Source organism: Cottoperca gobio, chromosome 14 (genome assembly GCF_900634415.1).
Source record: "Cottoperca gobio chromosome 14, fCotGob3.1, whole genome shotgun sequence".
Classification (NCBI taxonomy): domain Eukaryota; kingdom Metazoa; phylum Chordata; class Actinopteri; order Perciformes; family Bovichtidae; genus Cottoperca; species Cottoperca gobio.
Window position 1 is genome coordinate 21502496 of NC_041368.1, and position 25139 is coordinate 21527634.

General features: G+C 41.8%; 2 protein-coding genes and 3 non-coding genes across 6 annotated transcripts; 1 reads left to right on the plus strand and 4 right to left on the minus strand.

The window, feature by feature from the left end:
• The first annotated feature begins 5504 nt into the window (after positions 1-5504).
• On the plus strand, positions 5505-7587 carry LOC115018504 (tripartite motif-containing protein 16-like). 2 transcript variants are annotated; one of them, XM_029447494.1, is made up of 2 exons: positions 5505-5538; positions 5684-7587. In XM_029447494.1, the coding sequence occupies exon 2, from the start codon at positions 5842-5844 to the stop codon at positions 7513-7515; it is 1674 nt and encodes a 557-aa protein (XP_029303354.1). In that variant the 5' UTR covers positions 5505-5538; positions 5684-5841; the 3' UTR covers positions 7516-7587. The 2 variants fall into 2 exon arrangements, with proteins under 2 accessions (XP_029303354.1, XP_029303355.1); XM_029447495.1 differs by lacking the exon at positions 5505-5538 and having other exon boundaries at positions 5578-6840; positions 6952-7587.
• A 2397-nt stretch (positions 7588-9984) lies between these two features.
• On the minus strand, positions 9985-10057 carry trnav-aac (transfer RNA valine (anticodon AAC)). The gene has a single exon. It is a non-coding gene; the product is annotated as a tRNA-Val (tRNA).
• A 508-nt stretch (positions 10058-10565) lies between these two features.
• On the minus strand, positions 10566-10638 carry trnav-aac (transfer RNA valine (anticodon AAC)). The gene has a single exon. It is a non-coding gene; the product is annotated as a tRNA-Val (tRNA).
• Positions 10639-12244: 1606 nt separating this feature from the next.
• On the minus strand, positions 12245-12316 carry trnad-guc (transfer RNA aspartic acid (anticodon GUC)). The gene has a single exon. It is a non-coding gene; the product is annotated as a tRNA-Asp (tRNA).
• A 607-nt stretch (positions 12317-12923) lies between these two features.
• LOC115018853 (beta-galactoside alpha-2,6-sialyltransferase 1-like) lies at positions 12924-25139 on the minus strand. Its single transcript, XM_029448091.1, is given in 9 exon segments — positions 12924-17754; positions 18184-18358; positions 18553-18654; positions 18807-18839; positions 18841-18905; positions 19018-19282; positions 19416-19784; positions 20006-20212; positions 25080-25139. Coding segments are annotated over 9 exon segments (1548 nt in total). The 3' UTR covers positions 12924-17482.

Below are 25139 nucleotides of genomic sequence, written 5' to 3' on the forward strand. Positions count from 1 at the left end.
AGACTAAAAAGACTTCTTCCTCTAAAATGAATGTGAACGTGTGATTTAAGGGAAGCGGCTTCAGCTCTGTGTTTAAACTCTGAAACGTATTTCGTCTCCGTGTTTGTGCCGACAGCTGATTGTTGTGGCGTTTGTTCAGCTGTCACTCAAACATTGTGGGCGGTGCTTGACGTCATCAGTGGTTGTGTAATGTGGGACTTTGTTTAGGTGGAGCTGCTCCCTCTGTCTGTGGAGCCATGGAGGCTCTCACTGCTCATCATGTTGCTGTCTCTGCATCAACATGTCCACTCAATGTTTGATGAATATTTGTGTTGATGTATTTCTATCTTGTTTCTCTTCCACTGCATGTGTTCAGAGAGGAAGCAGCAGCTTCATCCTGGACACTTTGTTCTGTAATAAAGACGTCTAGAAGCACATTGATGTGATTGTTGTTGTTATGAGGGCTTATAGAAGTGTACTTATCCTGATCATAATCCATCAGCAGAGGATTCATTCTTGTCTTTTACATGCTGACATTGTGCTCAAAGTGAACGTGTACATGAAGTCACTGAACTTTACTGATGTGAGAACAAAGTGCAGCTTCACATGATGAATAAACAAACATCAACAAATATCAGGTCAAATATTGTGCAGTGAAAAGACTGTTGAGCGTGCAGGGACTGCTGCATGTGTGCTTCTGTTACATGTGTTCATGTGGATATGTAACACAGAATCATTGCAGCTTGTATTTGTGGATGGGTTACTTCCTGACAGGACATTAATAACATGCAGCATTTAAAGCTGCTTTAATTATTTCTCTCTTTCATAAAGCCGTGAAATGTTCACTTATTTTACTTTAACTGAGAGAAATATATTTTATTAGCAGAATTAGCATCTAAAGATACTTAAAGTACCAAAAGTAAAGTAAATTATATTCTGTATAAAACCATTTCAGATTAATACATATTATTTAACTGGATTATATTATTGCTGCATTCATGTGTTCATCACTTTAATGTTGCAGCTGGGGAAGTCGGAGCTTTTTCTGCATATATGTGACGTCCCAGAGGGATCAATAAAGTTATATTAACCTTTAATAACACAGGATCAATCGTTTGTTGATTTATATTTTATATCCTGCTGAAGGCTTCTAGTCTGTCTGAATTTGAATCTTAATCTTAATGTTGACTTTCACATCTGAGCCACATGGAGATTATTTTAAAAATAGGAAATAATTCAAAGGCTAATAACGACCAGCGAGTTCCCCCCGAACTGATGTTGGTCCAACATTAGAAGCGAGAAGATGACTGATAATGAGAGCGTCCAAATGTCTTCCCCCTCCTCTCCCTCCCCTCCCTCCCTCCTCTTCCTCCCTCCCTCCCTCCCTCTACACAGCTCCATACTGTTGGCTCTAAGTGCTCGATTTGTAGTCAGAGGCTTTACTCTGAAATTACGCTTCATTATGTACATTTAAACCACTCTGCTCTGTCTGGACAGTCTTTACCCACTGCTGCTGCTGCTCTGCTGCTGCTGCTGCTGCTGCTGCTGCTGCTGCTGCTGCTGCTCTGCTGCTGCTGGTGCTGCTGCTGGTGGCTGCCTGTTGCTGCTTCCTGTCTGTTCCTGCTGCAGGTAACACACCGACTATAGTTAAGTACCCCACACACAGCGCAACACATCAGAACTATCCCTTTAAGTTCTGAGAATCAGGAGATAATTGTTGACATTGCAGCTTCATTGGATGCACATGTCAGGGATAAGGATGACAGAGAGGAGGTGTAGTGTCACACACACAGCTTTATTCTCACACAGGTAAGCGGCTATCACAGGCACAGCTGACAGGTCGCTCTCCTGTCCGTCGCTCTGCTGTCCGTGGCTCTCCAGGCTGCGCTGCGTCGTGGCTGAAGAAGCGTCTCCGTCTCCTCTGGAACCCAGCCTACTGCAAGAGAACAGAACCAGGCCATCACCATGCATTTATTATGTGACTGATTACCTGATTCTGTTCAGCTGTCTGACCTCCAGCTGGGACACTCCTGTCTCTCCCCAGCAGCTGGCGCCCTAACCCCACCCCACAGCCACAGCTATCAATAGGAATTACTGAGCACTTCATCCAGTCATCCTGTGGGCCATATTGGACAGTTTGGCGGGCCGGTTCTGGCCCCTCGGGTCGTATGTTTGACAACACATGCAGTCTCTATATGAAGGACAAAAACAGGAAAAAGTTTATAAGGATTTTGGTGAAATGTAGTTAATAGTTCACCCCCCGAGCAGACTTCTGTTCTGCAAGCCCGTTCATTTTAATTGTCAGTTTCATTTTCAATATATTGAGTCGTGTGCAGTCCGAGGAGTCTGAGTCCTGTTGCTGTGTGAGCTCCCTCTGTACTTCCTGCTCGGCTGCAGACTCTTCTCTGCTAAATAACCGTTAACAAGCAGCTTTTTGCACAACCGAGTCCCAAAGCAGGCTTTTGTTTACACTGCTGTCCGAGCCAGAGCGTAAAATGAATAAAAGGATAAACAATCTCTGCAAAATTGCGTGTCGTGTCTGGAGAAATGTGATTAATGCGCTCCTAACAAGCGCTCCGAGGGACTCCGCAACTCCCATCACCCGGAAACTTAGTGTACATGAGGGAGTCAAGGGTAAGACTGACCTTTTCAAATATACTCGTTCATAATGGCCTTACTGACGCCGGAGATGTTGTAATAAACTATATTGCTTCCCTATATCTATATACTTTCAGAGTCATGAGGATGTGGAGAAGTTCATCTCTGTGATCCAGTTACCAGAACATATTTTATGTTCCTAAATGTTGCCCTTAAGCCTTTAGTTGAATTCAACATTGCCTTTCAGGTTGGTGTCATGATAATGTCAGAAATAATAGCGGGATGGAATAATTGGACATCATGCCGGTTGCCACAGGTTTTAGTCTGGGGCTAGCCGTTAGCCATGGACAGAGATGGAGAACTGTTAGGCGAGGCAATATAGTGATCCGTAGCATGGCAGGAGGAGATGAAGCTGGGAAACAAGTCTGTGTTGTGAAGTAAATTACTCCTGATTGTATTAATCCACACTAGAAAGAATATCATATGTATTTGTCTACCTCTATGAATGTATTTCTGCACTGTATGTATTACAAACACAATATTGACTGTAAACACAATAGGAACACTTCCCCTTTAAGAGGTCAACAACCATCACTTCCTGACTCTGCTGACGGAGGAGCGTGATGGCGCCAACGGGGACCAATGAGGAGAAGGTCAACGCCTCCTCCATGTGTTAGATGTGATGTTTTACAACTCTTTGTACACACCTGAGCGGAGCCGTGAGACAGCAACCTGGATGCATCTTAGCCGTGCAGTCTGTGGTGACGGTGATGTGATTGTGTCCTCAGCTGAGAGTATTTTCTATGTTTGACTTATCACGTTAATAAATATATCCATTTAATTAGAAGATTGCTGTTTTGATTCGACAGTAGGAGCAGTGACTGTTGAACTGTCTGTCAGTCTGTGTGTGTGTGTCTGGCTCCACCTGCTGCTTCTTATTTTAATGACTGACAATCTGCATCCAATAACTTGTGCACTCTTTAATATTGACCTCCACCTTCCACATACTGCAGAACTTCTTCTGTGAAACACATCGACACACTGCAGCAAGTATTCATGTGCTCTAATGAACTCCTGCATGAAGGTGAACAGGCTCAAATAAACAGCTCACACATATCAGCTGACACTTCCCCACTTCATGACTCACATCAACACAATTATATGTTGTGTTAAACATGTAACTAACACATATCAGCTGACACTTCCCCACTTCATGACTCACATTAACACAATTATATGTTGTTAAACATGTAACTAACACATATCAGCTGACACTTCCCCACTTCATGACTCACATTAACACAATTATATGTTGTGTTAAACATGTAACTAACACATATCAGCTGACACTTCCCCACTTCATGACTCACATTAACACAATTATATGTTGTGTTAAACATGTAACTAACACATATCAGCTGACACTTCCCCACTTCATGACTCACATTAACACAATTATATGTTGTTAAACATGTAACTAACACATATCAGCTGACACTTCCCCACTTCATGACTCACATTAACACAATTATATGTTGTGTTAAACATGTAACTAACACATATCAGCTGACACTTCCCCACTTCATGACTCACATTAACACAATTATATGTTGTTAAACATGTAACTAACACATATCAGCTGACACTTCCCCACTTCATGACTCACATTAACACAATTATATGTTGTGTTAAACATGTAACTAACACATATCAGCTGACACTTCCCCACTTCATGACTCACATTAACACAATTATATGTTGTGTTGAACATGTAACTAACACATATCAGCTGACACTTCCCCACTTCATGACTCACATTAACACAAGTACTGTTTATATTACAAGTGTTCATGTTTAAATATAAACTTATGTAACTGATATCATGAAACTTCATTCCTCACATTAAAGCTTCGATGTGAAACTCGACTACAGAATCTGATCCTGCGTTTGTATCTGAGTTGTAGTACTTTGGTATATTGTTGTGTACTCTGATTGGTACTTTATATTTTGTCTTGTATTCTACAGCTTTATATCATCGAGTGCTGAGAAGTATATTAACTGTGTACTTTTACTGCTGTACAAAGTCTATATCTAACGGCAGCTCAAAATAACACTGAGCAGCAGATAGTACTGAAGTATTACTGTAGTATTTGTACTTGTACTGAAGTATTACTGTAGTATTTGTACTTGTACTGAAGTATTACTGTAGTATTTATACTTGTACTGCAGTATTACTGTAGTATTTATACTTGTACTGAAGTATTACTGAAGTATTTATACTTGTACTGAAGTATTACTGTAGTATGTGTACTTGTACTGAAGTATTACTGTAGTATTTATACTTGTACTGAAGTATTACTGTAGTATTTATACTTGTACTGAAGTATTACTGTAGTATTTGTACTTGTACTGAAGTATTACTGTAGTATTTGTACCTGTACTGAAGTATTACTGTAGTATGTGTACTTGTACTGAAGTATTACTGTAGTATTTATACTTGTACTGCAGTATTACTGTAGTATTTATACTTGTACTGAAGTATTACTGAAGTATTTATACTTGTACTGAAGTATTACTGTAGTATTTGTACTTGTACTGAAGTATTACTGTAGTATTTGTATTTGTACTGAAGTATTACTGTAGTACTTGTACTGAAGTATTACTGTAGTATTTGTACTTGTATTGAAGTATTACTGTAGTATTTGTACCTGTACTGAAGTATTACTGTAGTATGTGTACTTGTACTGAAGTATTACTGTAGTATTTGTATTTGTACTGAAGTATTACTGTAGTACTTGTACTGAAGTATTACTGTAGTATTTGTACCTGTACTGAAGTATTACTGTAGTATTTGTACCTGTACTGAAGTATTACTGTAGTATTTGTACTTCACTACAGGACGACTCATTTGTTTTTACAGCTGAAGTCTAAACTGACTGTAAGAAGTTTCCTGAAGCTGAAGTGAGTGTTTGTGAAACATGTTGAACACACAGTATCTGTCACACCCTGCTCTCCCCCCCCTCCCTCCTCTTCCTGTAATGTGGAGGAGCTTGTTATAACCCCCCCCTCCCCCCTGCTCATACACTTCCTGGTCCCTCCCCTGCAGATCTACAGCTGTGTGGATGGGTCTAACCAACATGGCGCTGCACACACACAGCTGACAGGCTCCACTCGCTGCACACACACATGCTTTGAGATCGCAGCTCAAACTAGTTTCACTTCTCAGGAAGTGAGACTCACACAGTCGCTGGCAGTGAAGGAGAAATGGCGCAGAAAGGAGTTCAGCTGGACCGCGAAACTTTCTCTTGTTCCATCTGTCTGGATCTACTGAAGGATCCGGTGACGACTCCCTGTGGACACAGCTACTGCAAGAACTGTATTCAAAGCTTCTGGGATGGAGAGGACGAGAAGAGAAGCCACAGCTGCCCTCAGTGCAGGCAGACCTTCACACCGAGGCCTGTCCTGCTGAAGAACACCATGTTAGCAGCTGTAGTGGAGGAGCTGAAGAAGACTGGACTCCAAGCTGCTCCTGCTGATCACTGCTATGCTGGACCTGAAGATGTGGGATGTGATGTCTGCACTGGGAGAAAACTGAAAGCCTTCAAGTCCTGTCTGCAGTGTGTGGCCTCTTACTGTGAGAAACACCTCCAGCTTCATTATGAATCACCTACATTCATGAAACACAAGCTGGTGGAACCCTCCCAGAAGCTCCAGGAGAACATGTGCTCTCGTCACGATGAGGTGATGAAGATGTTCTGCCGTACTGATCAGCAGTGTATCTGTTATCTCTGCTCTGTGGAGGAACATAAAGGCCACGACACAGTCTCAGCTGCAGCAGAAAGGACTGAGAGGCAGAGAGAGCTCGAGGGGAGTCGACTAAACATCCAGCAGAGAATCCAGGACGGAGAGAAAGATGTGAAGCTGCTTCAGCAGGAGGTGGAGGCTGTCAATCGCTCTGCTGACAGAGCAGTGGAGGACAGTGAGAAGATGTTCACTCAGCTGATCCGTCTCATGCAGAAAAGAAGCTCTGATGTGAAGCAGCAGCTCAGATCGCAGCAGGAAAGTGAAGTGAGTCGAGTCAAAGAGCTTCAGGAGAAGCTGGAGCAGGAGATCACTGAGCTGAAGAGGAAAGACGCTGATCTGAAGCAGCTCGCACACACAGAGGACCACAACCAGTTTCTACACAACTACCCCTCACTGTCCCCACTCAGTGAGTCTACACTCTCCTCCAGCATCAACATCCCTCTCAGATACTTTGAGGAAGTGACAGCGGCTGTGTCACAAGTCACAGATGAACTCCAGGACGTTCTGAGAGAGAAGTGGACAAACATCTCACAGACTGGGACTGAAGTGGATGTTTCACTGTCAGCAGAGCCCAAGACCAGAGCTGGATTCTTAAAGTATTCACGTGACATCACACTGGATCCAAACACAGCACACACAGAGCTGTTATTATCTGAGGGGGACAGAAAAGTGACATTCATGAGACAACATCAGTCTTATTCTCATCACACAGACAGATTCACATGGTATCTTCAGGTGCTGAGTAGAGAGAGTCTGACTGGACGTAGTTACTGGGAGGTGGAGTGGAGCGGGGGAGACGTTCGTGTAGCAGTCGCATACAAGAACATCAGCAGAGCAGGGGGGGGGCTTGAATCTGTATTTGGACACAATGATAAATCCTGGGCGTTACGTTGTTACAATAACAGTTATACATTTTATTACAACAAAGTCCAAACTCCCGTCTCAGGTCGTCCGTCCTCCAGACTCGGAGTGTACCTGGATCACAGAGCAGGTGTTCTGTCCTTCTACAGCGTCTCTGACACCATGACTCTCCTGCACAGAGTCCACCACACATTCTCTCAGCCGCTCTACGCTGGAGTTGGGTTATATTCTTCTTCTCCTGGAGCCACTGCTGAGTTCTGTAAACTCAAGTAGACAGAAGTAAATCTCTGGTTCTCCTTCAGGGAGTCTTCTTCTCTCAGTGAGTAAACTAACCCCCCCGGACTAAGTGACATGTTCTATGTTTCATATTATATTCCAGATGATCAGCTGTACAATGAACCTGAATAATAATCACAATATAAGTGCAGGAGGTTTGTGTGACACCAGGATGAAGTGTGAGCAGATAGTTTCCTGTGAATGTTGATCACAGATCACATTTACTTTGAACACGATGTTCTTGTAATGTTAACAGTGAAGTTGAACATGACCCTCATCCTGGGTGGGGTTTGTATTAAACATGTTAAGACTAAAAAGACTTCTTCCTCTAAAATGAATGTGAACGTGTGATTTAAGGGAAGCGGCTTCAGCTCTGTGTTTAAACTCTGAAACGTATTTCGTCTCCGTGTTTGTGCAGACAGCTGATTGTTGTGGCGTTTGTTCAGCTGTCACTCAAACATTGTGGGCGGTGCTTGACGTCATCAGTGGTTGTGTAATGTGGGACTTTGTTTAGGTGGAGCTGCTCCCTCTGTCTGTGGAGCCATGGAGGCTCTCACTGCTCATCATGTTGCTGTCTCTGCATCAACATGTCCACTCAATGTTTGATGAATATTTGTGTTGATGTATTTCTATCTTGTTTCTCTTCCACTGCATGTGTTCAGAGAGGAAGCAGCAGCTTCATCCTGGACACTTTGTTCTGTAATAAAGACGTCTAGAAGCACATTGATGTGATGTTGTTGTTATGAGGGCTTATAGAAGTGTACTTATCCTGATCATAATCCATCAGCAGAGGATTCATTCTTGTCTTTCACATGCTGACATTGTGCTCAAAGTGAACGTGTACATGAAGTCATTGAACTTTACTGATGTGAGAACAAAGTGCAGCTTCACATGATGAATAAACAAACATCAACAAATATCAGGTCAAATATTGTGCAGTGAAAAGACTGTTGAGCGTGCAGGGACTGCTGCATGTGTGCTTCTGTTACATGTGTTCATGTGGATATGTAACACAATCATTGCAGCTTGTATTTGTGGATGGGTTACTTCCTGACAGGACATTAATAACATGCAGCATTTAAAGCTGCTTTAATTATTTCTTTCTTTCATAAAGCCGTGAAATGTTCACTTATTTTACTTTCAACTGAGAGAAATATATTTTATTAGCAGAATTAGCATCTAAAGATACTTAAAGTACCAAAAGTAAAGTAAATTATATTCTGTATAAAACCATTTCAGATTAATACATATTATTTAACTGGATTATATTATTGCTGCATTCAACTAAAAGCCTACAGCAGTTTAATTTATAACAAAACATCATTTTATATACTTTGAACTCAGGCGTAATCTTGTGTAGTCATAGCACCACATGTCATTGTCCAACTTTTGATCGAACAAGAAATATGTCCCGAACTTAGAGAAAGGTTTTGACACAAAGTCAAAAAGCTCTAGCATCTTTCTTACTGGATCCGCAATGAACTCCAAACCGATTTCAACTGACTTTGGGAAACGGGATGGTGCCTTTCGGATACCTAACCCCATGTTGGATCCGACTCCCAGTCTTTGAAGGACAAAATAAGTATCAGGGCTTCTTCTTCAGGGGAGCTGTAGACATGATCTGCTGTAACTGCGTCACTGTGACTTCGTCTCAGCCTGTGGGTAAACAGAACATGTTTGCGTTAGTAAACAGAGCAGTTTATAATCCTAAAACATTTTAACATTGGAGCTGTGGGATCACCTGGCTAGATTCCTGATGCTGCTGCACTCTGCTCAATCCGGTATGTAGACGGACTGCTGCACGGCATGAAGGATGCTCCCACCGAAGTGTGGTTGCTCCGTCGTCCCTCGTTGGACCGACAGGCTTCTAGTGACACATCACCACACACTGGGTTAATGCCCATGCAGAGCAATCAGTGTTAGATTTTATTTCACTGCTTTTGAACACATGACGGTACTCGTTTTTGTACAGTACCGGGGACAGTCTGTATTATGCATACATATTATCATAGGAGCTGAGCTTGAACTTCTGAAAAAACAATCGTCACAGCCAAAATGTTATTTTTGTCCATAATTGTCGAACATTTAAAAAGACAAATGTCCCAAGTGATGTATTAAGGTTAAATTATACTATATATATATATATATATATATATATATATTAAAAACCTGAACGGTTTACTAAGCTACAAAGACACACGTTATCTCCACCTATCAAAGGAAAGCTCAAGGGTCAAGAACGACCTAAACTCCTCATGAGGTTCAGCAGCAGCACCTTTCCAAGACGCCGCCAAAAAGCAGGAGCAACACATGTGTTTGTAAACTCCCCCTAAAGGCTGCGTTCAGGGACGTATCAGTAACTCCGGTTAAAGAAAACCAGGGGAGAAATAAATGTGATCTGCCCAATAAATCCGTAGAAAGCTACATGTAAATCGTGTAAATTACATATACGCAACAACAAAATCATGTTTCCGCCCGGTCTCGAACCGGGGACCTTTCGCGTGTTAGGCGAACGTGATAACCACTACACTACGGAAACTTATTGAAGGTGATGCGTTCAGGAACACACAGCAACTTCTGTTGTGTGTGTATATATACACACATATACAGTATAGCAAGAACACAATGAGGACAAACATAAAGGAAAGATGCTCAGTTCAGGTGGTCAGGATTACTACACTGGAGCAGCTGTGCAGATGCATGACCTGTTCGGCCGGAGACAGGGAGAGAAACACAGACGGAGAGACGTGAGCGGCAGAAAATAACCACACATGGCGCCACTATGTGGAGACAAATAGCTATTGATAGTCCAGATAGTGTTGCCGTAGAGGACAGCTGCATAGCACTACAGGAGGTGCAGCAGCATCTCTGCCACACACCGCCAAAACGCAGTAGCAACAGACGTGTATTTAAATTCCCCGGAAATGCTGCTTTCAGGGACACATCAGTAACTCTGGTTTTACATCAAACCAGGGGAGAAAAATGTGATTTGCCCAATAATTCAGCAAGAAACTACATGTAAATCATATATACAAAGAAGAAAACAGTGTTTCCGCCCGGTCTCGAACCGGGGACCTTTCGCGTGTTAGGCGAACGTGATAACCACTACACTACGGAAACTGCTTCCATTAGACGCGTTCAGGAACATACACTAAATATTTGAGTACACATGTTACAACAACATTAGGACAATAAAAGACGAATTGAAATAACTCGTAATTTAATTAAATTCGTATATACAAGTAAACACTATTTTCCCGAGCCCAACTTCATCGAAAATAGCACAATTGGGCTGAAACTAGCTCAATCTGGCAACGCTGGTTGTACTTGAACGTGACGCAGAACGCAGGTTGGGCGCTAAAACTATTTAAGATGGAGTCACAAAAGTTGTCATATATTAGGTAACGTTAACGTTAACGTTAAAATGTTTGAACACTTCGGCAGTCATGTCAACCTAATGGTGAATATATTTCATCTTTGCTCTATGTACGTTAAAGCTCTGCTATTAGCTAGCTAACGGTAGGCAATGTAGTCATGCTAGTAATCATTTCATTACGGTATTTAGCTAATATGTTAGCTAATGTTACCGTTAGCTCGTCTGTTAGCCAAAGTAGGTTGAGAATGACAGAGGTAAATTGCTATGAACAGTTTTAATGTTGTAAATGGCGGCTTGAAGTAACGTTAACGTTATAACATGACCATTGAAGGTAATTACATGGTGGTTAAATATTATGACTGGCTGCTGTGATGGGTGTTTTCTTTCTTTTATTTTTTATTGGTATGAATATTACCTGTTTTATACTTTTTTGTTCAATCAATTACTTTACAAATCTATTATAAGTGCTTTATGAGTGAGTGGCTTTAAGATGTGTGTCCCTCTTTGTCTGTTTAAGTGAGCTCACTAAAACAAATTCCAATCAATCATGTTGATATGGCAATAATAAATCTATCTGTCTGTGTAATATCAAATGCTGTTACCTAGTAAATACAAATGCTGAACAATGTTAACATGAATAACTCATTTGATATAACAATGTGATTACATTTGTAGTTATTATTATATCATTTACATTGTGTTTTTCTGTGCACAGGAGATAATGAAGAAGACCATCAACTTCTTCCCAGGAAGGATGACGGTGTCGTTCAGGAAGGGTCCACCTGACAACCTGCGGCAGGACCCCTCAGATGAGACCATGAGGATTAAAAACAATCCTCCCCCTCAGAGACATGAGCTTGTGAGGACTAATGCTCTCACAGTGGTCCTCCAGCGGGGAGGGGACGTGTCGGACCGACTGGAGGTCATGGGGGAGTATGTGCTGCAGTTCGGTAAGTACAAGGGGAAACTGTAAAGGTGGGTCCTAGAAATTCATGTCCGCTACACCATCTACCTGATGAAGAAGGGAGAAGAGGAGGAGAGAGGTGGGACCTTCAACCCCCAAGGACCAAGCAAAGAGAGCCTGCTGTCATGTCTGGACTATGCCAGGAGCTTCCAGGAAACTGAGAACTCGAGGGAGTACCTGTTCTCCAGAAGGCCTGCCAGTGGCAGGAAAGCTCAAAGTCAGTATTTGAATGTTTTTCAGTCGCACATAAAATCTACTAAACTTACTATGTCTTTATTCTTCTAAATCTAACCACGTACATATCAAGTACTGTATTTAAGTACAATTTTGAGGTACTTGTACTGTTACTCTTCAACAAAAACTACTATCTTATGAAATGAAAAGAACTCCCCGTCGGGGAATCGAACCCCGGTCTTCCGCGTGACAGGCGGAGATACTGTCCACTATACTAACGAGGAAGGCTGAAGTGAGTCATGTGACCACATTGTGCAATCTGATTACTAGTTTGAGGGTGGTCAACATATACTTTATATAGGACATTTTCCGTGTGAAATTTCTATACACTATATATATATATATATATATATATATATATATATATATACACACACATACACATACACTATATATATAGTGTATGTATATATATATATATAGGCGTGTATATATATACTGTATATATATATTATATATATATATGTGTATATATATATATGTGTGTATATATATATATATATATATATATATATGTGTGTATATATATATATATGTGTGTAATAACAGAACATTTTAATAATTTGCTATGCCTTTATTCTTGTCCATTTGTTCACTAGCAGTGGTTTAATCTAACTAAGTATATACATTTCTCAATGTAAGTATTGCATTTGAAGTACTTAAAGAATAAGTAATTGTCATTTAAACACATTTGTGATTTAATTACTAGACAGTGAATGCATATATAAAATGGAAATACATAATATAACACTGTGTTGTACTTCACTTTATTTCTTAGTTTGATTTGTTACTACCTTAAATTCCCACTCTTTAAGAATAATTTCCAAAGCCTCTGTTGTCAGTTCTTTATTGATCGATTGCCTCAGTTTTAAAGTTTTAAATACATATATTTACTTCATCCCAACATCCAGACATGTGATTGTCACAACCTCCTGCTCACACACAGATAAAATGGCTGACATGACACGTAAAGTCATGAACCAAACATCATGTAAACAGTTCACTGACAGTGGTTTTAACACAATGAGGAATCCTCAAAATACAACATTAATAATAATAATAATAATGATAATAATAATTCATTCAACAGAAGCTTGACTTTAACATTCACGGCATTGGTTTTGTAAACTGAGTCTAATACATGCAGGATTAAAAATATACTCTTATGAAATCAGAGAAGCAGCGTGAAGTGTGCTTTTAAGCCTGTGTGGATGTTAAATCTGTGTGCAACTAAACAATTCATTTCTTCTCATATCGTTTTATTTAAACATGTTCAGAGGATCACCAAAGTTATTACATTTCATCACAATTCATCCAATTGTTGTTGAGATATTTCCGTCTGGACCAAAGCAAACTGTACATTTGGCATTTACACTTTTAGTTCTTGAAAATTAAAGCAAAACTGAACTCAAAAGGAACAAAAACATTTAATAAGAAATGCTTATAAAATGTTATGTATGTTTCTTAGGGTAGAAATAGTTTTTCTTTTGTTCTCACATTAGGTGTAAAGACTCGAGTACGACCGGAGGAAAAATAGTAAGGAAATAACAAATACAATCAACCCCATGAAACCACAGGTAACAGCTTAACAATGGCAGAGGAATATCTGTGATCTTAAATACAAATGTCAAAAGGTTTCACGCAAGTTAAATGAGCAGGAGTTGGAACAAGAGTTCAACCTCCTGAATAAACATTACACTTCTGGCAAAAACATGAAACGGAACTTATTAGAAAAACAATAGCGGAGCCATTTAGTGTCGTGTCGAGGTGACACCCAAAACATTCGCCATATTGACCTGAAAAGGGTTCGTCTGAAAATCTGTGGTGTCATATATTTGTCCCGAAATGGTAATCCAACCAGTACTCCTGCTGGATTAACACCACCATGTCGCAGGTTTGTGGTCATTTGATTAAACACATCTTTATTTTAGAAGTGTGCACCATGTGAGCACAACATTTTAATTTGTTAAGCGTTATAGCAGTCGTAGTTTGTTTCCATCCACCTGTTTACATGTACATTTTTAATTTGTCCATTAAAAAACATAATTGGAAATTTGAATAATAAGTCATACACCAACTGTTTATCTCGATGCACCCAACGCCTAATATTCACGGAGTGGATGGAAACGAGCATTACATTGGAAATCTGGCTCTTGTCCTCATCTTCCAGCAATTCAAAAACTGTACAATCACACAGAGCAACGCTGCCTTTCTGTTTTTATGTCAACATTTTTATGTTTTTACGTTCAGTGTGAGCAAACAACAAGTTGTTTTAGTGCAGAAAGGGTAAATAAAATGTGCGTACCATTAACTCACACTACACCAGATTAAAATGTGGTGCAAATTCCTTAGAAATTAATCAAAGTACAAAACATTTTGACATGGTCACCTTTAAAAAGGTGTGTTTTACTTGTCTGCTGTAAGATAAGGTTATTTATTTATTATGCAAAATCAAATATTTTGGACACATCTATCCTCCAGGGAGCGTAACACTAATCCAGGCTCATTATCTTTGTTTGCATGCTAATGAGCTGGCTCACATGTGATGATGCTAATAACAATACGCATGTTTTACATCGCGTTCAGTGAAGAGAAATTATGGGATAAAAAGCAGAATTCGTGCCATGCGGAAGATTTCTCTGTTTAGAGATGTAGAGTGTTTCTCCTGTTGCTACACTACTCTGGAGAAAACCTTTATTTATGGTACACATGCTGAATAAAAGTCAAAATACCCTTAAAGCCGCTCCCTACTGAGATTAATACTTGATTACAACAGCAATGCACATGTGTGAACAGAGTTTTAGCTCCAGAAACATTTTTCAGACTCAAAATATGAACAGCAAAGAAGAACATTCTAGTCAAAGTTCCTTTTTTTATTAGTTTACAACCGTGACACTCTGTCTTTGAAGGTCAACAGGCTAGCTAACTAGATTATAGCTGCACGTTTATAGGACTAGTTCTTGCTCGATCAGCGAGGCCAACAGACTACATTTGATATCTAAGGTCTGTTGCATTTTATCTTTACGATATTAGGTTTCTTCTCCCTTAACTCGGGTCATTTTCAGAAACTAGTAACCGAGCTTGAGAAAAAAACAGTTTAAATTAGTCAGAGAAAATATTTGTGCCTCCAAAGAGTCAAGATTAAACCAATGGAAGCACAATTAGCATCAAGATTGTCCCAAACAACTTCCAACGTTACCTAAAAGGAATAACTTCTTGGCTATAATAAGCCACTTTTGTGCCGTGTTGGTGCTAGCGCAAACCTTTTCTTTGAGGAAGAAATAGAGTTCGATAAGAATATTGATACCACTCTAATGTTAGTCCATTTAATATGAAGCAAGAGCCAGCAGGTGGGTTATCTTGGATTAGCATAAAGCCTGGAACCATCACATAACCTCCCAGAATTGTGTTAAGAATTAGTGTGTGCTACTTCTTTAGCGTACAGACATGTAAGTGGTATCAATCTTCTAATCTGACTTTCAGCAAAGCAACAAACGGTTCCTTTAAAGACCTCAAATGCAGCCGGATGACAACCTATATACAGTATAGCAAAGGTACATTATATATACTCATTTTCTAATAAAAAAGGAAGTAACTTCTAACATTTCTTTACGTCCCACCAGACACAAATTCCTTCGTGCAAGACATTGAGGGAGCACAAGTTTATGAATTATATATTCGTAGAAATAAAACTCTAGTTCTGCCTCACATGGCTGAGTCACTTAATCACATTAAAGACCTGCCTCCTGGGTATTACTGCTATAATATATACACTATATAAGAATTATAAAAAGACTACTGGGAACATGTTACAGGTTTGACAATGTAGGTACAAAACCTTTTGTTTAACGTCAGTTTCTTACTGGATCACTGTTAAGATAAGGAGTTAAGTCTGCAGGCAGTATTCTCCTAAATAAATATATTAAGTGAGGTGTGTGTGCAGGTATGTGTGTGTCATGTAGAGACATTCATCAGCTCTCTGACCACCGGACCACTGGTTTCTTAAAAGGTGCAGTCCAGAGTGTGTGTGTGTGTCTTTGCTTAGCAAAAACAGACCAGCAGCACGAGGACAATACACCTTCAGACAACTACTTATTCACATGGTCGCGCTTGTTTAAGAGCTATGTTGAGCTAATCACCAATCAAATGTGGCCATACTCTTACTGTGACTCACGCACATAGATACTACTTAACACAGCGAGTAAAGTCTGAGAACAAATACAATTTGGAGGATACTGCTGACTTCACACCAAGACATCCTGCTGCTTGAAGAAGTGTTTTTCAAGCCCTGAAAATAGAGCCGTAAAACAATCCCAAAACTAAAATCCAAGTCACAGGAAACACGTCTGAATCAAAGCAAAGCAGCCGTATTTTCCGTCTTATTCACACGCACAAGTGCCATATGATTGTACTAAGACTCATTTTAAACTGAGCTGAGTGACAGCACTTAGTCAGATTGGTCCTCAGTGTGATCGGATGTTAGGAAAGCGGTGTCGGCAGTGAAAAACTGATCCAGAAACTGATCTAGTCTCTTATCACCAAACAAAGAAAAAACTAGATGATTCCGCAGCTTCGTTCAGGACAGTCGAGCTAAAGGTTTCAAAGTGCCAGATGTAAATGAAGGGCTGAGCGCAGCGCCTCACGTGGAATATGTTACAGTATATACACAATAGGTAAAGGCCCTCTCTGTACAGGTCTGTGTGCGGTTATGTAATTATTGAGGTCTGTTTGGACGATTCTAAACTTCTTCAGCGGGTCAGTTTGAGACTTTGGTTTGGTTAAGAAGGACGATGAAAATGAGATTAAAGGACCATACAGCTGATTTTAACTGTCATCTTTAAATAGTTTTGGGTATATTTGATTAATTCTCTCTCTCTTCTCTCTAATGGATCGTTAATTGTTTAGTCTTTTCTGAGCATGTATTTATGTTTATAAATCGTGCTTCTGGTCAGTTGTTTTCTGAAACGTAGCTATTCCATAAATAAACCGCCAGTGTGCAGGAGACATCTAAAACCTGCAAGTATGCTTTGGAAAATACTTGGCTTATGTATTTTTCTTGAAGGTTAAATCAGCGGTATGGTCTCTTTTAAGGGTTGGTCCTGTGGATGAGCAGGGATTATCATTGGATCGTCCTTATAGGGATATGTATGTATGAACAGCAGGCACATCTAACTGTTGATTGGACTCCTGTGTGCGTGTGCGTTTACAGCCTAGAGTAATATGTAATATTTAAAGTGAGTAGCACAGCGTTCCTTTTCTGCAGTGAGAATGAAATGTTCATGCGTCTGTCCTCATGTTTACGTGTCTTCATGCAGGTTTCTGCTTCGCATCTATGTGTGTGTGTGTGTGTGTGTGTGTGTGTGTGTGTGCTTTCCTTCTGTATTTCCCAGTCAGTGGTTGCGTACATCTCCAGTAGCTTGAGTGCAGTTCAGTTGTCTGAACCCAGGCAGCGTGACACGTCCATGGGTGTAGATGTCGTGGTCAGACCCCTGGTTCATCCGTTTAACCAGGTTCTTCTCATATAGCAGAGGGTGGTAGGCGCCCAGCGTGCAGGCGGCATCGTAGAAACGCTGGTAGTAATGGCAGAGCTCCGTCTTCCTGCGGGACGGCAGGAACTCGTAAACATGCACCACCTCGCACAGCGACATCATCAGGATGGTGCCTGGGCGGGATACAAAGAGGAGAACATTTAATAATAGTTTTCTAAAATCAGAATACTTTTCAGTAAGGATCGGTGTTATTTACGGTCCACCTTTTAAAAAGTTTCCGTTTATAAAATGGTCTGTCGGAGGCAAAGGCGCAAAAACTCAATTAGTAGAATTGCATAGTTCATATTTGCCTGTGAAGACACAATGGCCGCAGTATTTTTAGTGGCCTCCGCTGTCACTGCGGGAGAATATCATCTGCTTCATGTATGTTGACAAGAAAAGTGAACGCAGGGTCTCTTATCTTTTCTCTCCATGCACTTATAAATGTAAGCTTGTTCTGTATAGGAATTATTAAAACAATTAAAATAAATTGATGCTAAATAAGTGTTATCTCAAATGAAATGCTAAAATACTTTTAATGAGAGCGTTGGCGTTACACATACCGAGCAGGCCGGAAGAGGGCGGGTTCTTCTGGATAGGCTCAGCCATGTTGTCTTGTATTCGTTGCCAGACCTGCCACTCAAAGCGAGGATGCAGGATGTAGAAGGGCTGCATAGGATGAAGCCTCCTGTATCTCTGGTACTGGGTGAAGATGGGGTAGTCTGTCCTGTTGTACCACTGCAGGGGGGACACAAAGTACTATTACGGCTTCATTCTTCTGGTTTTTGAACACAACTGGCAGTTACTGACAATCAGAGGTATTCAAACTGTGTGGAGCCCCCTGAAGGGGTCATGACACATGCGGTGAAAGCAGCATTACTTGTGACTAGCCATAAAAAGGTATTACCCTCAAGCTTGTATGTAAACGTTACCTGAGTGAGGTCAGCAGAGAAGGGGGCGGGATCCCAGGCCACCAGAGCACCTGAGCTGTACAGAGAGCTCGACAGGAAACGATGGTCATCAGACGCCATCACCTATAACACATTCATTTAAAAACAAACGCATTATATCCATATGTATAGCACACACTGACTCATTTATGATTATCTAAATTAGTGTTAATATTAATAAATAATCTCTAAACCCAGTGTAAAACTCCACTAATGATGATGAAAACGTTGTTTACCTGCGAGTTGATTAGACGGATTGTGGTTTTAGAAGCCGACATCCTTCTCGTAGCCGGTGGTCGGCGCGGCATTGAAGCGCAGCACTGCATCATGGGAGTCTGTAATTTAATAATTAACATTTATAAAGACACATTTTCTCTTTCTATGTCCGTGAATAATAATTGTTGAAACACATATTGAAAAAGATCCTGTTGATTAAAAATCTCTCACCTATCTCTTTGCCAAGTCCAGAGTAGCGGAGCGACCCTGCAGACGACACCACAGCGCAGCTCCTGTACGGCCCGAGGTCAGAGGTCAGGGGATTCGGTGGCAGCTGTGCGGCCCAGGACAGCGACGAGAATGGCTGGAGGTCAGAGGTCAAAGTCGAAACCTCTACGTTGTCCTTCAGCTGGCAGAGAAGCTTGGGACCGCTCAGCTTGGGCCTGCTGGACACACCGCCAGGACCGGAGAACTCGACTCCGTACTTATTCATTGCCTGACAGACAAACAGAGACACAAGAAGAAGATTAGGGACAAAACAAATTGTATTATTATTATAATCAAAAGTTTATTCTCAAAATGTATATTTTTATTCAGACTTCTATTTCCGGTGATTAATAAAGTCTCACCTGATAATTCTGCACCACCTTCCTCAGTCTGCTACCAAGCATGCTACTGGACATCTCGTCATCCCACACCTCTCCCAAAAGCCCATGAGGCCCGAAGAACTCCGCGTCCCCCCCTCTGCCACTTGGTTCTCCCCTCCGCCGGCCTCCAAACAGGGTCTCCAGCGCTCGAGTGAAGGGGCGTGGCAGCAGGCGAGAAAAAAACCCGGCGGGCTCCCGCTCTTTTGGCTTCCGCTTTGACGACGAGTCAACAGCTTCGTGGGTCTGGTTTGGAGAGGAGAGGACAGGGATTGGACGGTGAGGGTCACCTGGGACGACACCTGGGAGCTTCTGGGGGTCGATGTACATGGGCTTGGCGCCGCCTCGCAGAACCTGTGGGAGTCAGAAGGACAAAGATGTCAAGTCAAGCGTCGCTAAGGAGCAGAAATCACTCCTACGAGGCCAAAAACTCTCAGTGACACATTATTGGTCTGACTTTTAATAAGAAAAAAGACCAACTTTCCTAAATCAGTAAATTACTCTTTGGGTTACACGATCCAGCTAACATCAGCTGTTTTCAAAAACCAACGTGACGGTGAAACATAGCGACAGACCTTGATGACAGAGTGTGCACGAGGCTGAGCTCGGGTTCGCGCCCGGACCCCAAAGATGGCGTCGGTGACAGGCACGCTGTTTTCAGCACAGATGGCGTAGAGCAGAGCCATGGAGATGCAGAAGAAGGCCATGCAGAGAACTCCACGACGAGCCCGACGCCTCATGCGCCACAGCAGGCTGACTCTGTCCATCGCTGCCCCGGGGATCTGCAGAGGTCATTCACAGTAAGTCTATCCAAACTTCTGAAACGTATCCAACAAATAAAATCAACAGGGAAACAATAGACAGCTTATTGTGTTTCAGTATTGATTCAAGTTATTGAATAGACAAACAGTTATTGGTTCTACCAACGCAAATGTGTTTTCTTAGACTTCTATGAAATGTAACTGAATAACTTTGGGGTTAGCAGTTAAATGTCGACTTTGGCTATTCTATATTATAGTAAATATATATATACTATTATATACTTAGAGACCATCTGGTGAACATAGTGGAGCAGCTAAAGAGACAGTTATCTCCCTAAGGAGTTGGTAGAGAGAATATTGGACAAACACGACTCCTAATGATCATGTGGTAAATAAGTATGAATTTATTAACTTTATTTTTATTTACTGTAAGTGTTAATTAAATCTTTACTGATAAAGTGTTTTAAATCACTTGTTGGCAGCTCTTATCTCCTGAATTATTTTTATTTTTTGACTGAGCATGTGGGTCAGCAGGATCTCCTTTCCCCTCAGAGACAGAATATGTTCAGAAGGGGACGCACTGAAGCTCCTTTCCTCAACGTGTATGGAGTTCTCCTGATCCTAAAATATAACATAAAACAACAAGAGCTGGAAATAAAAGGATCAATCAAAAAACAACTAATTTGAACAGTTTGTAAAAAAAACAAGTTTATATTTATTAATTTGTTTAAACAGCACAAACTGTGATTTTGTGAGGAACTTTACTCATTAAATAGAGTTAAAGTCTAATATTAATAAACATTAGGGTTATTGGACTCAACAAAGGGAGTTTCACTGGATTTATTAAAGGGTCACTTCACCCAAATTATAAGAAACATATTAGCAATTGTCTCTGGTGGTATTTAGCCATGCTGACTATTTGTTTTCAATATTTCTAAATAGATGAATGACTACCTTAATAAAGAAAGGTGCAGTATAAAAATTCACAAATTGAATTAAGGGTTTCTGTTTTTAATCAGGTATTCCCTGCTTTCCCTTTTCATTCAGTATTTATGTGACGTGTTGGGCCTCGTGTGCGCCGGCTTTTAATTTGACCTAATTGATGCATTAATATATTAAGTTGCAATTTAAATGTCAATAATGAAATACTTGATCATTTACACTATTCCTTTAGTTAATTTGTAAAATTGTGTTCTTTATTTCTCTTTTAAAACTGCATATTCAAATCATTTTTTTATTTATTCAGGCGTTTTATTATGTTTCTTTTTTAGTTTTATTAATCCTTTTAATTTGGCATATTTATAGATCAATGAATTTGTAAAATATTTTATGAATCCTTATTTTCATCACTCTTGTGGTCCTCCAGCGATAATTTCCCCTTGCACAGTAATAATGCTCAGACCCTGTATCTCTCGAATGAGAGAGAAAATATTTTTGTTTGTGATTTGAAACAACCCTTTAATGACGGCTACCTCCAAACAATGAAACCAACCAGGTTTTGAATCTATGCTTCTAATACTAAAAGTGAAACGACAAAGAAGAAGGACATGGGAGCATGCCATCACTGCCCCGGGTGATGAGTGAAATCAGGCAGAAAGAGGAGGAGGAGGAGGAAGATGGCTCGATTCATCAGAGGATGGAAAACCCGGAGGGAATGCAGAATGAGAGAGGCCTGAAGACTTCCCCCTTAACCCAGAGAGGGAAAGGGGGGGAAGCAAAGTGTGTATATATATATATATATATATATATACACATACATACATACATGTATATCTAATCTCATTATGATCTGTGCTATCTTGCTCTGAAAAACCTGACACACTAACCGCCATCCTTGAAAACAGGATTATTATTCTTTTAGCCCTGTGGCTGAGCTAGTGAGACTCAGTTTCACAAAAACCAGTAGAATACATTGAAATGTAATGACGGAGCCAAAATAAATCCCTGCAGGGAGGAAGGTGGTCTAACATGACTCAGCGTTTACTTCAGTAGGTTGAAGAAAGCTGCCTATCTTTCTTTATTTTATCATTTTACCCAAAATAATTATAAAGTATGTTGTTATTTATGACGTCACATGAAAATCAAGCTCTTTTTGGCTGCTGTTGACATTTCTTACATGTAAAACCCTTTTTTTTTAACACCCACTAACATCTGGCTTTTGTCTTTCGTAGGAAAAGGTACACTTGGCATTAATTTAGGGGACAAATGACTGAAACATGACACCCCTTTTCTGTCATCTCTGCCTAAGCAGCGCTCGCACATCGTTCCAAATCAGTCTGCACCGAGTATGAATAAATAAGATATAAAAAAGAAGTAACCACCGTAACATTTTCACAGTTTATCAACTAGCTGTTTTCTGGAGCGTACGTGACGTCAAACATGACACATCGGAAATGTTGGTGCTAAAAGGGTATAAGTACTTGTACGTTGTTTTTGGGAGGCTGAGCACGACTGAGCCCCATAGGGGAAGCCCCCACCCAACCAGATAGATAAGAGTTCTTGAATCACACTTGGTCTGACCCCTCGCATGCAACCAAATTGGCTTGAGAGACCCTGCAACAAGCCATTTCCCCCTGAAAATACAGCTTTCAGTGTCACAGGAACACAAAAACCTTAATTATAAAAGGTGGCAACTATCGGAGTAGATGCCTCCCAGTGAAGGCATCATCAACCCAGCTTGTTCTGGGTCTGCCCTGGAGGGATTTTACCCCATCTAGCCTGTGATAACCTTGGGAAACACCAGGAGGACATAGCTTAGCAGAAGAACATCCGAGCAACTTTGCTTTCATCTGAAAATGTATTATTCTGAACAAATCTAAACAATACTCCTAGTGAGAGAGAGATATACATATATTAGCTCCGGTGCTCAGTGTTCCCTGTTGCTACACAATGTGGCCAAATAGACCAGAACAAGACAGGAATGGATTGAAGCCATCGCGTACACCAGACATATGGCACACACAACATTGGCTCATTTGGCTGCATATGAGAGCAGAGAACTTATAAAATCAATATGTTCCTACTGTGTTATTTCTATACATACAGCAGCTGGTTAACACACAGCCAGAGGCTCACTAAGCTCTACTTTGTGCTGCCACATGAAGATCACAACAGCAGCTATTTGAATTGTCTGAATACCTTTATCAAGAGAAATCTCATTTTAACATAAAGACAAAATAAACGAACAATCTTGATACTGATTCCTGTTTTGAGGCACTGTCAGTGCTCTTTAGATTTGTTGATGTCACGTTGTGGTGTAGGAGAGGACCCAAAAGCAGTTCAGCAGACGATGATATAACAAAAAGCAAGCCTTTAATATAACAAAAGCTGAATCCAAAGTAACAAAATAACACAAACCAAACCGAGGAAGACACGGGGTAGGCACGGGTAGGCACTGGCAGGACACGAGGAAGACACCAGGTAACATTACTGACAAACCGACAAGGAACAATGAGACAGACCAGGATATATACACAGACACCAAACGAGGAAACAAGACACAGCTGGGGAGAAAGGCAAAAACAAACAAAGCCAGGAAACAAAACTAATGGCGAAAGTCTAGGCAGGAAGTCGAGAGAGGTCGACGAGACGGGGCTGGAGACCGGCGAAGCAGGCAGGGCCGCTCTAGATACAGACGAGGTGGGCGGTGTCGCTCTGGGGCAGAGCTGGATGCAGGCGGAGCCGATCAGGAGGCCGGCAGAGAGACCGGGCGGAGCCGCTCAAGAGGCCGGGCTGGATGCCGGTGGAGAGTACGGGCTGGAGGCAGACCGAGCCGCTCAGGAGGCCAAAGCGAAGGGACCTCGAGAGGAGAGGGGAGCGAAGGGGCCTCAAGAGGAGAGGGGAGCAAAGGGGCCTCAAGAGGAGAGGGGAGCGAAGGGATCACCAGGGTCTGGGGAGGCGAGCAAAGGGATCACCAGGGTCTGGGGAGGCGAGCAAAGGGATCACCAGGGTCTGGGGAGGCGAAGAGAGCACAGGGGCCGGGGTCTCGAGGGACAGAGGGAGCACAGGGGCCGGGGTCTCGAGGGACAGAGGGAGCACAGGGGCCGGGGTCTCGAGGGACAGAGGGAGCACAGGGGCCGGGGTCTCGAGGGACAGAGGGAGCACAGGGGCCGGGGTCTCGAGGGACAGAGGGAGCACAGGGGCTCGAGGGGGACAGAGGGAGCACAGGGGCTCGAAGTGCAGCTGGGAACAGCTGGGTTCTGCAGCAGGGACGGAGGTCAGCGGAGGTCCGGCAGCGGGAGTCTGGAGGTCCGGCAGCGGGAACTGGAGGCTGTCGCGGCCCAGCAGTGGGAATGGAGGACTGGGAGCCGGAATAACGGTGGCTAGCATGGCCAAATCGCCTCCTCAGAGGCCTGAAAGCCCTCTGGTTACTCAGGTCCCCCGAGGGCCAGGAGAGTACCCAGAAATGGGTCAGGGGCTGGAGCAGGAGGATCGACAGGCTGCAACCTTATGATCCCCAGGTTGACCCTGTGCAGATTATTCTGCTGAACCTCCTCGGAGCGAAGACTAGCAGATTCAGAATTAGGCTGAGCTCGAGGAGTGTTAACAAAATCCTGTAGCCACCCAGGCAAAAGGCTTTTTAGCCCAGACTTAGCAGCCACTTCTCTGTGCGCCAATCTTAAGGCAGCCTGTTTGACATCCCAACAGGAAGCTCTCCTCCACTCCCCGTGGATACACATCAGGGTGTAGGAGAGGTCATAGAGTTCCTCCTCCATGGTAACTGCTGGGTCCATACCTGGTCGGATTGTACTGTCACGTTGTGGTGTAGGAGAGGACCCAAAAGCAGTTCAGCAGACGATGATATAACAAAAAGTGAGCCTTTAATATAACAAAAGCTGAATCCAAAGTACAAAAGTACAAAGTAACAAAGTAACAAAATAACACAAACCAAACAGAGGAAGACACTGGGTAGGCACGGGCAGGACACGAGGAAGATACCAGGTAACAT

Coding starts and splice junctions, on each gene's coding strand:
- LOC115018504 (XM_029447494.1), top strand. CDS start 5,842: ATGGCGCAGAAAGGAGTTCAGCTGGACCGCGAAACTTTCTCTTGTTCC.